The sequence below is a fragment of the Channa argus genome, chromosome 9 (assembly GCF_033026475.1).
Source record: "Channa argus isolate prfri chromosome 9, Channa argus male v1.0, whole genome shotgun sequence".
Classification (NCBI taxonomy): Eukaryota; Metazoa; Chordata; class Actinopteri; order Anabantiformes; family Channidae; genus Channa; species Channa argus.
The window spans coordinates 5,324,015-5,340,019 of NC_090205.1; the positions used below are offsets into that span (position 1 = coordinate 5,324,015).

The 16,005-nt window shown below is 37.0% G+C and overlaps 1 protein-coding gene across 1 annotated transcript; it reads right to left on the reverse strand.

The window, feature by feature from the left end:
- Positions 1–1,851: 1,851 nt before the first annotated feature.
- Positions 1,852–5,563, reverse strand: LOC137133173 (olfactory receptor 4P4-like). The gene has a single exon (XM_067516466.1). It carries the CDS (start codon positions 4,673–4,675, stop codon positions 3,755–3,757), a length of 921 nt encoding a protein of 306 aa, XP_067372567.1. The 5' UTR covers positions 4,676–5,563; the 3' UTR covers positions 1,852–3,754.
- Positions 5,564–16,005: the final 10,442 nt, after the last annotated feature.

Consider the following 16,005-nt stretch of genomic DNA (forward strand, 5'->3'; position numbering starts at 1 on the left):
TAGAAATAAAATTAATTCTTATTTTTTCACACTACTTAACAAAGGTTAAGAACATTTAAGTTAAAAATCTTGTTGCTCTTGTAATCCTTGCTTTGCTTTTAGGTCGGATTTCACCAGTGTTTAAAACTGGCTTCATAATTGAGAACATCACTTACACCTGACAAACATCAAGATAAAGCTAAGGCCTACTAAGGCCATCAGATCCACCTGATGAGCTTGATACTCCTTTTCCTGCAGGTAAACACACATGTCAAACAGATCAAGTAACCAACGAATCAGAAACATACAATTTGCATTAACTGTCAATTAGTTCGTCTCATTGAAGGACTTCAGCTGGGTGATGTGGTGCAAAATTAGTTGTTATATACAATTAAGAAATTAAAAAATCCAGAAACAAAAAGCCTGTAAATATTAAAAACTATAAATAAGTACACTACCTACAAATGCTCATAAAATGTGCCGAATTTAGCTTTGATGAGGAACATCTCATGGCCAGTATCCATAGCAAAAATTGTAAAAATATATACCATTCATTTACATTCACATCTGCTGAACTACAAAGACTTAAGGCCACATGAAAGTGGTTAATGTAACATATTCAATTAGTAATTTCAGAACCGTATGATATATTACAGTATTTTTATTAACACAACTTTTTCAAAGCTTGTCTAATTTGTGACAACTTCAGACCATATATCAGTGGGTTTAGCAGAGGCTGTATGAGAAATGCATACATTGATAAAATAACTTGCAACTCAAGTGGAACAAACGTCATATCAAATCTCTGACTGATGAAGTTATAAAAACAGAAAAAAACTAAACTCATGATTGAAATCAAATGTGGGGTGCAGGTATCAAAAGCCTTTGTTTTTGTCTCTTTGGAAGCTTTTAAACACACAGACAAAATCCTTACATATGTGAAAGAAATAAAAACAAGAGGAGCAGTAACACAGACAACAAGACCAAAAACCACATCATTAAGAAATGACAATAATGTGTTTAGTGAACAAGAAAGTTCAAGTACAAGATGATTTACACAACCCACTTTGTCAATAACTTTCCCACAAAATCTAAGACGAATAGTAAAAGTCAACAAAACTCCAACCTGTACAAAAGCAACTATCCAGATAACAAGTACGACAATTTGTACTCTCCTTGTAGTAATAATGGAGTTGTAATGTAAAGGTTTACAAATACAGACATATCTGTCATATGCCATTATTGCTAAAGATCGAAATTCAACATCTATGTATGTCTGAATGTTAAATATTTGAATGAAGCAGAAAAAGAGAGAAATGTCATGAGTCTCTGATAAGATTTGTACCATCAAACAGGGCAACAAAGCTGTGCTGCCGTATATGTCATTAACAAACAAACTGCACAGGAACAGATACATGGGCTCATGGAGGTTTTGTTTCAGATATATAATGACAATAAGAGCTGTGTTGGCAAAAATGACTGATACATATAATATCAGTGCCAGTATGAAATACAGGTACTTTAAGTTTCCTATGTCACCATACATAGTTAATACAAAAGACACAATCTCTGATGAGTTTTCCATCATCAAATTTCAGAATGTGTCACAGGTTTTATACTGAAATAAATGCAAGCTTGAATTTTGAAAAAGGAACAATATAATCTTAAATTTTCGAGTTCAGCAGGTAGAAGTACAAAGGTAGTTAATGAAGTCTCTCTCTCCTCCCCACTAAGACAAACTACTGTAGCTGCTGAGCTTTATACTCCAAGCAGGTAAATACACGTGACAGGTGTCAAGGAGCCTTTTCATCAGAATCACAAATTTGTTTATTCCCAAATATAGTTTCTACACAACAGCTAGTTGCCATTTCAGTCCATTCCAGAGATAAATAATCCTGCATCTTATTAAATAAAGAAAAGAACAGTAATAGAAAGTGTAACCATGAGTCTAACCATGCTATTGTGGGCTGTTACTACAGAAGTGTACAGGTCTTCCATTGTCATTTTAGTCTCTTTTACACCAACCATGTTTGTTGAGCTGTACATTTAGCTTTTCAGTTGAATAACATTTCAGATTTGAAGAACTGCATTTTGACTAGTCATATTTATAATACAAGATATCTATAACCTATCGTATTCTTATTGGTAAGGATGAACATTTAAGATATCTACAATTACATTGCGACTGGTCACAATTCCTTTGTGGATTTCGGAAATGTCGGCATTGCCCCGTTTTAGCATTTATTGGAGCAATAAAGTTCAAATTTACTTATAACTGGTCAAAAATATAATTTAAGGCCAAATGACAACAGTGACTGTCATCACAAAGCTTCTTTCAGATGTCTACATCACGTGACTAACATCCCTGATATCATTTCCAGTATCCGCAAAGAAATTGGGAGTAGTCACAGTATAATTTTAGATATCTTTAAAGGTAAATCTTTCTATTCAGAATGCACGTTTAGATATCTCAAATTAGACTTTTAACTAGTTAAATTGTAGTTTTAAATATATAAAATGTTATCTGAGATATCTAAAATGCAATTATTGATAGTCACTCTTCATATTTTATGTTAAAACAGCGTCGGTAAAAACTTTCGTAAGGTATCTGTAATGTGTTTGTAGAAATCTTAACGAGGCAGAATTTCTACTAGGCAGTACATAAACTTAATATATCTTTAATACAGTTTTAAATAGTTAAAACTCAAATCAAAAATATCTATTGATTTCGACTAGCGATATCTTAGTTTGAGACATCCAAAAACCTAATAAAGGTATTTTTTAAATGTGCCAAATTAAAGATATCTTTAAATGAAATTGTGACTAGTCAAAATGCCATTTAAGATACTGTATCTGTCACTTAAATGTTCACTAGTCAACTTACTAGTAGAGTGGAAGGCTGAGCTCTATAGTAAATCTTAAAACATCCGGTTTGTTTAAACAGAGCAAAAAGCAACATATGTCTGTAAGTATAATGGAAATGATCATTTACACTATTAAGACCTGTTAAGTTAGTTTAAAGTGAGGTAGAGCCGAGAAATAATTATACTATCATCACAATGCTACTTTATATACTTTATATAAATTCAATTCATAAAATAATACAATTTGTGTATATATATTTCCTATATATCCATTTTATTTTCTAAATGTATTCTAAAGAAGAGAATGTGGAATACAGGGAATAAATATTTGGTCATCATTGCATTGCTAAAGCAAGTCTAAGACTTTTGCACTGTTGCACTTAACCTGTGCAAAGGTTAAGAGAAGGTAAAAATCAGGTTTGCTTTGCATTAAGTTTGGATTTTACCAGCGTTTAAATCTGGCATCATAATTGAGAACAACATTTTACAAAGATCAATGTTAAAGCTGAAACTATCATTTGCACAAACAACTTACAAACCTATGATTAGCAGCATCACAAGCTCAATACCCAACAATTTTAAACGTATACATCCTTATTAATTTACTGTCACGCCACCTGAACTACAAACACTTAAAGCAACATAAAAGTGGTTATTGTAACATATTAAAGTCATTTAAAAATGCTTACAGAAAAATCAAAAGTTAGAATCACTGCAACCCTGGCATAAATATCGATTTGAAAATAAAGCACAAATTGCATGTGAACATTTACTAGATCACTGAAATACTACTAATGCTTCAAATAAACACATGCACAACACACGTGTATTTCTTTTTACAATATACTTATGAATCTATCTAAGGATATTAGTTACTTTTACAGTGTGACAAATTACTCTGTTTTCAATGACTAAAACTTTTTCAAAGCTTCTCTAATTTTTGACAACTTAAGACCATATATCAGTGGATTTAGCAGAGGTTGTATGAGTAATGGATATGTTAATAAAATATCTCGCAGTAAAGGTGGAATAAATGTCATATCAAATCTTTGACTGATCAGGTTATAAAAACATGCAAAAACAAAACTCATGATTGAAATCAAATGTGGGGTGCAGGTATCAAAAGCCTTTGTTTTTGTCTCTTTGGAAGCTTTTAAACACACTGTCAAAATCTTTACATATGTGAATAGAATAAAAACAAGAGGAGCAGTAACAATCAAAACTAGTCCAAAAATCACATCATTAACATACGACAACATTCTGGTTGTTGAACAAGAAAGTTCAAGTACAAGATGATTTACACAACACACTTTGTCAATAACTGTCCCACAAAATCTAAGACGAATAGTAAAAGACAACAAAACTCCAACCTGTACAAAAGCAACTATCCAGATAATAAGTATGACAATTTGTACTCTCCTTGTAGTAATAATGGAGTTGTAATGTAAAGGTTTACAAATACATACATATCTGTCATATGCCATTATTGTTAAAGTTTTAAATTCAACATCTATGTATGTCTGAATGTTAAATATTTGAATGAAGCAGAAAAAGAGAGAAATGTCATGAGTCTCTGATAAGATTTGTACCATCAAACAGGGCAACAAAGCTGTGCTGCCGTATATGTCATTAACAAACAAACTGCACAGGAACAGATACATGGGCTCATGGAGGTTTTGTTTCAGATATATAATGACAATAAGAGCTGTGTTGGCAAAAATGACTGATACATATAATATCAGTGCCAGTATGAAATACAGGTACTTTAAGTTTCCTATGTCACCATACATAGTTAATACAAAAGACACAATCTCTGATGAGTTTTCCATCATCAAACTTTGAGATTGTGTCACAGAATATTTTGAAACTGCTGTTTAAACATAAAATATTTGGTAGGGGTTTTATACTGAAATAAATGCAAGTTTGAATTTTGAAAAAGGAACAATATTATCTTTTGAGTTAAGTAGGTAGAAGTACAAAAGTAGTTAATGAAGCCAGAGATTTGTTAGTTGATACTTAGTTGTAATATGAGTGTGGACATACAGTTCTCCCTCCTCCCCTCCTCAGCAGGTAGAAGTACAAAGGTAGTTAATGAAGTCTCTCTCTCCTCCCCACTGAGAGAAACTACTGTAGCTGCTGAGCTTTTAACTCCAAGCAGGTAAATACACGTGACACATGTCAAGGAGCCTTTTCATCAGAATCACAAATTGGTTTATTGCCAAATATGGTTTTCACACATCAGCTCGTTGCCATTTGAGCCCATTTCAGTGATAAATAATCATCCTGTTTCCTATTAAATTAATGTGATTAATCAAGCCTGTGAACAAATTTTCAAAATTCAGTTACTTTTTATTCTGACTATATTTATTCACTAAGAGGCCTCCTCTTTAATATCTATGTTATAACAGTTTAGTGATGACTAGAGGGTGCAGTGTGTATCTCCCTGTGGGTACTTTCGAACTTATTTGCTTTTAGAGTTTGTTCCTTTGAGATGGCCTGTTATGGTAGCTAGTAGAGTAGAAGGGTGAGTGCTGGTTTGTTAATAATAGGGGTCTCCAACCTTTATTCCCTGGAGAGCTACTCTTACAAAATGAAAACAACAGAGAGCTGCTCATGTTCTGTAACATTTATTCTCATAGCTTATTTCAACCCAAACAAAATGATAAGCTGCTTTCCTGAACCTTTAGAAAATGTTGGTGTCCACAACTTACATTTTGCAATAAAAGATCACCAAAAAAATGTTAGTATGTATCTTTATGAATTTCTTTCTATTGTAATCTCTTACTTGTATGGGTACCAGCAGCGTCTTTGTGGGAGGGGCCTATCGCAGCACCCGCTGCTTGCTGAGAAGAAAGAGAACTACTAGATCTGAACTGAAGAAAGATTTCAAAGATGCAAAGAAGGCCTAGAACGAAAAAGTGTGAGGACAACCTCACACACAGTGACTCATGGAGATTGTGGCCAGGTGTAATGTGTCACAAACTACAAAGCCCCTACAGATACAGAACCACTTCCCTGGTCTAGGAAAGTAAGTCACCTGCAACAGTCCGTGATCCCAAACCCACTGTCAACACCCACTTATTGCACTGGAGGAAGATGAGGTGTGGAACATGTACAGGTCAATGACTCCAAGGAAGGCAGCCAGCCTGGACTGGGTTCCCAGTAAAGCACTTTAGGCATGTGCTCACCAGCTGTCAGGGGTCTTCACACACATCTTTATCACTTTCCTGACACATTCAATTTGGGTATTGGGTCAATAGGTCTACTGAAGATGCCATAGTCCACAGCACTGAGCCACTTGGAACAACAAGACAGCTACACAAGGATTCTCATCATTGATTCTCATCATTGATTTTAGTTCCACCTTCAATAAAATCATCCTGAACATTCTAGTTGACAACTGCTAGACTTAGGCCTCTCTTTTCCAACCGGCTCCAGGATAGAAGATTTCCTCATAAATCTCCCACAGAGAGTTAAAACTGGGTCTCATATCTCTTCCTCACTCCAACCAAACCCCGAGGGTTGTGTGCTATGCCCCTCAAGGTTGTGTAAGTCCACTTCTCTACGTTCTATCCACCAACGACTGTAGAACGGACGACTTTTTTAAATACGTCTCCAAGTTTCGAAGACAATATAACTGTAGCTAGACCCACCTCGGCTGAATATGAGACAGCATACAAGGATGAGGTGCAGAGGATGTAGGAGTTCTGTTTGGTGCATAAGTAGTTAATGCTAGACTTTATATAAAACGCAGCACAGAGTGAGTGTTAAGAGTTTTAAGAGTTGTTTTCAACTTAGGCAGTGGCTGTTGCTTAGTTGGTAGAGTGGTCACCCCCAAACCATAAGGTCAGTGGCTCAACTCCCAGTCCTCCTGGCTACAAGTCAAAGTGTCCCTGGGCAAGACGCTGAACTGCCAAGCTGTCCCTAGTGTCCTCAAACATATTTTCCTTTTATTGGTCCATTCTCATGTTACCCCTACACAGATTAAGTACAAGCAATAAAAGTTAAAGTAAGTAAATCCCTGAATGTGAACAAGCTAAGGCAACTTGTAGTGGAGTATGTGCACATTACTGGCAAAAGTCAGTTTTAAGTTTGACCCTTTGTACTTGAATTATTTTGCAGAGACTGTGTTGAGGTTTTCCTGAGTGACCCTCTGGTATATTATACCAGGCTTCCTTAAACACTTCAGCAAAGATATTCTTTAAACTTATGCTGTCTTTCATATCTTTCTCTGTCCAGATTACCTCATACTGCCTCTATGATCTTCAAATGTGGACTCTGTGGAGGCAAGTCCATGACTTAGTGTTTTATCTGAAAAATTAATCTGTTCCCGATCAGAGGTTTTGTACAATGAATGATGAGAAGAGATAAAACCTGTCTATGCTCTCACAGTTCACATTCCCATCGATTTGGACAATATTATGTTTAACCGCAGGTTGCAAGAACTCATTACTGCAACCTCTATCCAACTCTTCTTTTAATCTATTATTGGCGATTGACCCAACAATTTCAATCTTTGATTTATCACTAATTATGTAATTACTGTCAGTATGCCCTTCCCCATAGGCCAATGCTGATGAAGCTTCTTTGGACTGCAGAAGGACCAACTTGGCATCCAGACGATGGTGCCAGATCCTGAGCTAGGTCCTTGCTGGACCTTCTTTGGTCTTTCAAAGAAAAAGCTCTGAGAACCTTTTCTTCTATGCTTGATCTTTTATTCCTATTACTGTCCAAAGAGAGTTCAAGACATGTTAATTGAAACGGGAGGACATACTATGTACTTGTCACTTTAGCCTTTTGTTTTTGTTTTTTTTTTGCATTTTCTTGTATGTTTATAATCTGTGTAATTTGTGCTAATTTGTGAGTCATTATAACATTGGTAAAGCAACAATTCTAAGACTTTTAAACAGTGCTATGTAAAGTTTAAGAACATTTAAGTTAAAACTCATTTTCCTCTTGTAATCTTTGCTTTGCTTTTAGCTTAGTTCACCAGTGTTTAAATCTGGCAAACAACAAGATAAAGCTGAAATTATCATTTGCACAAACAACCTAGAAGCTGTGAATAGGGACATATTACGGCGAATATCCTGATCAAAGATTAAAAATGTATATATCATTATTAATTTACAGTCACATCAGCTGAACTACAGAGACTTGAAATAATATACAAGTGGTATTGTAACATATTCAATTATTCATATTCATTGTTATTATTATTATTCACCTTAGAACCACTCCTTAAATATAACTTCAAATATAAAGCAAAAATTGCATGTGAACATTTACTAGACCACCAAAATACTACTAATGTTTTATATAAGCAAAAGCCCAATATATATATATGTATTTCTTTATACAATATATTTTTTAATCAAATTAAGGAAATTAGTTACGTTCACAGATTGATAAATTACAGTGTTTTTATAAACTAAAATTTTTTCAAAGCTTGTCTGATTTTTGACAACTTAAGACCATATATTAGTGGATTTAGCAGAGGTTGGATGAGAAATGGATATGTTAATAAAATAACTCGCAGTTCAAGTGGAATAAATGTCATATCAAATCTTTGACTGATCAGGTTATAAAAACATGCAAAAACAAAACTCATGATTGAAATCAAATGTGGGGTGCAGGTATCAAAAGCCTTTGTTTTTGTCTCTTTGGAAGCTTTTAAACACACAGACAAAATCTTTACATATGTGAATGAAATAAAAACAAGAGGAGCAGTAACACCGAAAACAAGACCAAAAACCACATCATTAACATACGACAATACACTGGTTGGTGAACAAGAAAGTTCAAGTACAAGATGATATACACAACAAACTTTGTCAATAACTGTCCCACAAAATCTAAGACGAATAGTAAAAGACAACAAAACTCCAACCTGTACAAAAGAAACTATCCAGATAACAAGTATGACAATTTGTACTCTCCTTGTAGTAATAATGGAGTTGTAATGTAAAGGTTTACAAATACAGACATATCTGTCATATGCCATTATTGCTAAAGTTTTAAATTCTACATCTACATATGTTTGAATGTTAAATATTTGAATGAAGCAGAAAAAGAGAGAAATGTCATGAGTCTCTGATAAGATTTGTACCATCAAACAGGGCAACAAAGCTGTGCTGCCGTATATGTCATTAACAAACAAACTGCACAGGAACAGATACATGGGCTCATGGAGGTTTTGTTTCAGATATATAATGACAATAAGAGCTGTGTTGGCAAAAATGACTGATACATATAATATCAGTGCCAGTATGAAATACAGGTACTTTAAGTTTCCTATGTCACCATACATAGTTAATACAAAAGACACAATCTCTGACGAGTTTTCCATAATCAAACTTTAAGCAAAAGTAACTGATGATTATAGAAATTACTGAAAAACAACTTTGAAAATGCAATATTATTTCTATACTTAAACATTTTTAGGAGCATGTACTGAGAAACATAAACAGTCTAAAACATTTCAAACAGTACTGAAGTTGTGAGTAGTGAATTATGACTCAGATTTGATTTGATATTCATAATCATAATAAAGGATTTACTCTGCCCCTCCCTACTAAGGCCATCAGATCCAGCTGCTGAGCTTTATACTCCTCTTCCTGCAGGTAAACACACGTCAAACAGGTCAAGTAACCAACGAATCAGAATTATATAATTTGCATTAACTGTCAATTAGCTCGTGTCATTGAAGGACTTCATCTCGGTGATGTGGTGCAAAATTAGTTGTTTTATACAATTGAATATATCTAAATATTATGAACTACAGATGAGCACTCTACTTACAAATACCCAAAGGATGTGTGTAACTTAGTATATACATCTGACTAAAAAATGCCTACTTGATTCAGATGTGGGGCTGATTGCCCTACTGGATGTTGTCCTTGTTTTGCTGTTATGTGGCCTGTGAATGTGGCAGGAAGCATATGGAGGACGACCCACTGCAGGCTTGTAACCCACTTCATAGACAGTCAAGTGGGAAGGCAAACAGTGCTCTCTTCGTGGTGTATCCTGGCTCTCAGGCATATCTGGAGCTGCCCTGTCCATATTATTCGATATGTTGCTCTCAATCCGTCTCGAGTGGACACATTGAACCAGTCAAACCATGTCGTTTCAATTGTTTTATTTCAGTTCTAGCTCAGCCTCCTTTGGGATGCAATGGTTGGCCATTAGTGATGCATATAGAATTTACTATATGAGTGTGAGTGCCTGTGTGTGGATGGTGGTGATTTGGTGTGTGTGGTCTGTAAACAGAGAATACAGAAGAACATATCAACAAGGTGAACAACCCAGTCTGACATGGTTTAGTAGCATTTCCAACCTTAAATCATAGCAATTTAGCAACTATCAGCAACTGAATTTAGTTTTCAATCTTCATATACACACAGTGAATTGTCCACTTAATTGTCCATGTGGTCCCTTTGAAAGTGGCTGCAGTACATGTGACGGCAGTATTAGTCAGGCTGCAGTCTCTGGGTATCATTGTTAGTTCTGTCCATCATAGGATACTGCTGAGCCTTCCAACAATACAGGTAAAAACTGTGAGCCAGGTTTCCAGCAATAAGTCAGAAGTGAAGGAAAAATCAGGTTACTCTCTGCTGCATGTTTACGCAGATTTCTCGTAACCAGGTTTCTAAACACCTTTCCTCGTTTCTCCGAGAAAGCTGATTTCTCTAAGTGCCCCGGTTATTTAGGTGCATGTAGGTGCAGTCATTGATGACCCTTAATAAATCACAAAGTATCATCTGGGTTTTTAATCCAGTGATCACACACTGAGATTACGAGCCCCCTCGTCACCAGGATCATTAATCACTCTCTCTAAAGTGGCCAAGTCCCAGCAACATTAAAAACCACAATAATCAGACCAAATCTTAAAAAACCTCCCTGGATCCTGAAGTTATGACAATCTATAATCCGATCTCCAACCTTCTATTAATGTCAACGATTGTCTCAACCCAGCTTCAGGATCTTCTCATAAAATACAATCTTTTTGAAACCTTTCAATCTGCCTTCCGGCCCTCCCACAGCACAGAGACGGCCCTGGTCAGAGTCACCAATGACCTCGTAATGGCTGCTGACCAGGGCTCCCCATCACTTCTCATCCTTCTGGATCTCACAGCCGCATCTGATACAGTTGACCACAAAAATTCTCCTTCACCTTCTACGGCATATAGCTGGATTTTCTGCCACTGCTCTGGAGTGGTTCTATCTAGGTCCTACCTCACAAATAGAGCTGAGTATGTGGCCCCAGGGAGATGCCAAATCGCAGTCCCATTCAATCATCAGTGGGGATGTTGAAAAGGGACAAACCTTTTCAACATCTACGTGTTTCCACTAGGCCACGTCATTGGCAAGCATGGAGTCTTATTCCACTGCTATGCCGATGATACTCAGACCTTTGTGAGGTTGAACCCTGACCTCCCTGACACTTCCAACAGCTCTCACCTGCTGCCTGGAAGGGATTAAGGTGTGGATGTCAGAGCATTTCGGTCAATTAAACAGCACCAACAACAAAGCTCTTGTAATTGGTTCCCCCCATCAGCTCTGTTTCCCCCTCAATAACTGTATTTCGTTTTCTGGCCAAACCATTACCTTCTCCTACTTTGTTAACAACCTGGGGGTCAAGTTTGACTCTTAAACAACTCCTCACTCCAAAATCTACAACAAGATACTAATCAGAAAAGCATATTAATGGGACAGCTACTTTCTTTGTTTCTTTTATTTTAATTTATCTTTATATGTTTTTTAAGTTTTATTCTTGCTTTTAATCTGCTGGTGTAGAACTTAGAGATTTCCCCAAATGTAAAGTGCTTTAGAAATAAAATTAATTCTTATTTTTTCACACTACTTAACAAAGGTTAAGAACATTTAAGTTAAAAATCTTGTTGCGCTTGTAATCCTTGCTTTGCTTTTAGGTCGGATTTCACCAGTGTTTAAAACTGGCTTCATAAATGAGAACATCACTTACACCTGACAAACATCAAGATAAAGCTAAAACTATCATTTGCACTAAGAACCTAGAAGCCACGATTAGGAACATTTCACGGCCAATATCCTGAGCAAAAAGTTATAAATTACAGACCAGCATTAATTTACAGTGAACTACAAAGCCTTGAGGCAACATACAAATGGTTATTGTAACATTTGTATGTTAAAAACCCTTAAGTTCAGAAAAATGAACCACTGCTTGGAACCACTTCATAAATATAGCTTAAAAAATAAAGCACAAATTGCATGTGAACATTTACTAGACCACTGAAATACCACTAATGCTTTATATAAGCAAAAGCCCAATATATATGTATTTCTTTATACAATATATTTTTAAAAATCAATATAAAGAAATCTAATTACATTCACAGTGTGATAAATTACTATTTTAATAACTAAAACTTTTTCAAAGCTTGTCTAATTTTTGACAACTTAAGACCATATATTACAGGATTTAGCAGAGGTTGTATGAGAAATGGATATGTTAATAAAATAACTCGCACTTCAAGTGGAATAAATGTCATATCAAATCTTGGACTTATAATGTTATAAAAACATGCAAAAACAAAACTCATGATTGAAATCAAATGTGGGGTGCAGGTATCAAAAGCCTTTGTTTTTGTCTCTTTGGAAGCTTTTAAACACACAGACAAAATTTTTACATATGTGAATAGAATAAAAACAAGAGGAGCAGTTACAACGAAAACAAGGCCAAAAACCACATCATTAACATACAATAATACACTGGTTGGTGAACACGAAAGTTCAAGTACAAGATCATTTAAACAACACACTTTGTCAATAACTGTCCCACAAAATCTAAGACGAATAGTAAAAGACAACAAAACTCCAACCTGTACAAAAGCAACTATCCAGATAACAAGTACGACAATTTGTACTCTCCTTGTAGTAATAATGGAGTTGTAATGTAAAGGTTTACAAATACATACATATCTGTCATATGCCATTATTGTTAAAGTTTTAAATTCAACATCCATGTATGTCTGAATGTTAAATATTTGAATGAAGCAGAAAAAGAGAGAAATGTCATGAGTCTCTGATAAGATTTGTACCATCAAACAGGGCAACAAAGCTGTGCTGCCGTATATGTCATTAACAAACAAACTGCACAGGAACAGATACATGGGCTCATGGAGGTTTTGTTTCAGATATATAATGACAATAAGAGCTGTGTTGGCAAAAATGACTGATACATATAATATCAGTGTCAGTATGAAATACAGGTACTTTAAGTTTCCTATGTCACCATACATAGTTAATACAAAAGACACAATCTCTGACGAGTTTTCCTTCATCAAACTTTGATAATGTGTCACAGAATATTTTGATATTGCTGTTAAAACATAAAATATTCTGGTAGAGGTTTTATACTGAAATAAATGCAAACTTGAATTTTGAAAAAGGAACAATATTATCTTTTGAGTTAAGCAGGTAGAAGTACAAAGGTGGTTAATGAAGCCAGAGATTTGTTAGTTGATACTTAGTTGTAATATGAGCATGGACATGGACAGTTCTCCCTCCTCCCCACTAAGACAAACTACTGTAGCTGCTGAGCTTTATACTCTAAGCAGGCAAATACACATGACACATGTCAAGGAGCCTTTTCATCAGAATCACAAATTGGTTTATTGCCAAATATGGTTTTCACACATCAGCTCGTTGCCATTTCAGCCCATTCCAGTGATAAATAATCCTACTGTATCAAATTAATGTGATTAATCAAGCCTGTGAACAAATTTTCAAAATTCAGTTACTTTTTATTCTGACTATATTTATTCACTAAGAGGCCTCCTCTTTAATATCTATGTTATAACATGGCAACAGAGGTTATCACTTTAGTGATGACTAGGAAGCGCAGTGTATTTACATTTACATTTAGTCATTTAGCAGACGCTTTTATCCAAAGCAACTTACAAGTGAGGTACAAGGCAGCAAAAATCTAAGTCAAGGAGAAAACATCAAAGCAAAGTCCTATCAGAAAAGTGTTCACAGTTCACGACATGCAAGTGCGAGAAAGAGCAGAAAGGAGTTTGGTAGCTCGTTCCACCATCGTGGGATCATTGCGCTACAAAGTTTAGCTTGGTGTCTTCTGTGCGGTGCTGGGACCACCAGACGTCGTTCGCTGGCAGACCGCAGCAGGCGGGAAGGATTGTAGATTTGAATGAGTGAGTTAAGGTAAGCGGGAGCTGTTAAGTTAACCACCCTGTGAGCAAGAGACAGGGCTTTGAACCTGATGCGAGCAGCTACAGGAAGCCAATGTAGAGATCTGAAGAGTGGGTCTTTTTTGGCTGATTAAAAATGAGGTGAGCTGCTGCATTTTGGATCATCTGCAAGGGTTTGATTGTGGATATCGGTAACCCCATCAACAAAGCGTTGCCGTAATCAAGACGAGATATGACCAGCGCTTGTACAATGAGTTGGGTTGTATATTCCGTGATGTAGGGTCTGATATTCCTGATGTTGTAGAGAGCAAATCTGCTGTCCTAGAGACCGAGGAGATGTGGTCCTTAAAGCTCAGTTGGTCGTCGATGATGACCCCCAGATGTTTGGCCGATTTAGTGGGAACAATCACTGTAGATCCCATGTTGATGCTGATGTTGTGTTGCATCGAAGGTCTGGCTGGGAAGACAAGGTCTTCGGTCTTGGAGCGGTTGAGATGAAGATGTCTCTCACTCATCCAGGCTGAGATGTCTGAGAGACAGGCAGAAATGTGCGATGAGACAATCCAGTTGTCCGGTGGAAACGACAGGAAGAGCTGTGTGTCATCAGCGTAGCAGTGATAGGAAAGACCATTTGAGTGAATGATGGCACCTAGGGATGAAGTATAGATAGAAAAGAGAAGAGGACCAAGAACTGAGCCCTGCGGCACACGGGTAGAGAGGCTATGAGAGTGAGAAAGATGCCCCCGCCAGGATACCTTGAAGGTTCGTCCCAATAGGTAAGAACGAAGCCAGTCTAGAGCTGATCCAGAGATGCCTAAGTCAGAGAGTGTGGACAAGAGGATCTGAAGGTTCACAGTGTGAAAGGCTGATGATAGATCAAGTAGAATTAAGACAGATGATTGACCTGTGGCTTTTGGAGCTCGAAGATCACAACATTCCATAACAGTCAGTAGTGCCGTTTCTGTGGAGTGACCCCTCTTGAAGCCAGACCGGTTGAAATTGAGGAAGTTGTTCTTGGAAAGGAAGTCTGAGAGTTGGTTGAAGACTGCTCGTTCCATAGTCTTGGAAAAGGAAAAGGAAGGAGGGAGACAGGTCGGTAGTTCTCCACTACAGACGGATCAAGAGAAGGCTTCTTGAGCAGTGGGGTAATCAAGACCTGCTTGAAAGAGGTTGGAAAAGTCCCTGTTTTGAGAGATGTGTTGATGACTTGTGTAATAGCTGGCATTAGTGCAGGTGCAACTGCTTGAAGAAGAGTGGAAGGGATTGGATTGAGTGAGACACTGAGAAAAAGGACCAAGCAGATCCTGATACTGAGCAAGAGCAGATGGAGTCTTGGATTTGCGCCACTTCCTCTCAGTATTCCTGAGCTTGGTGCATTGTTCACGGATCCCGTCAGTGATTAGAAGGTGAGTGTATATGTCCTTGTGGGTGTTTGGGTGTTGTGGGTATTTCTGAACTGTGTGATTCATTTCATTTGCAATCTGGACGCAGGGTTAAGGGTGAACATCTCTGGTTCGGATTGCAGCTGAGATGGGGTTGCTTCACGAGGACTGGGCCACCTGTAGGCGCTTTGGGGTGTGGGAGGGGCCTATCGCAGCACCCGCTGCTTGTTGAGAAGAAAGAGAACTACTAGATCTGAACTGAAGAAAGGTTTCAAAGATGCAAAGAAGGCCTAGAACGAAAAAGTGTGAGGACAACCTCACACACAGTGACTCATGGAGATTGTGGCTAGGTGTAATGTGTCACAAACTACAAAGCCCCTACAGATGCGTCACAGGCCGAAGAGCTAAACCACTTCCCTGGTCTAGGAAAGTAAGTCACCTGCAACAGCCCATGATCCCAAACCCACTGTCAACACCCACTTATTGCAGTGGAGGAAGATGAGGTGTGGAACATGTACAGGTCAATGACTCCAAGGAAGGCAGCCAGCCTGGACTGGGTTCCCAGTAAAGCACTTTAGGCATGTGCTCACCAGC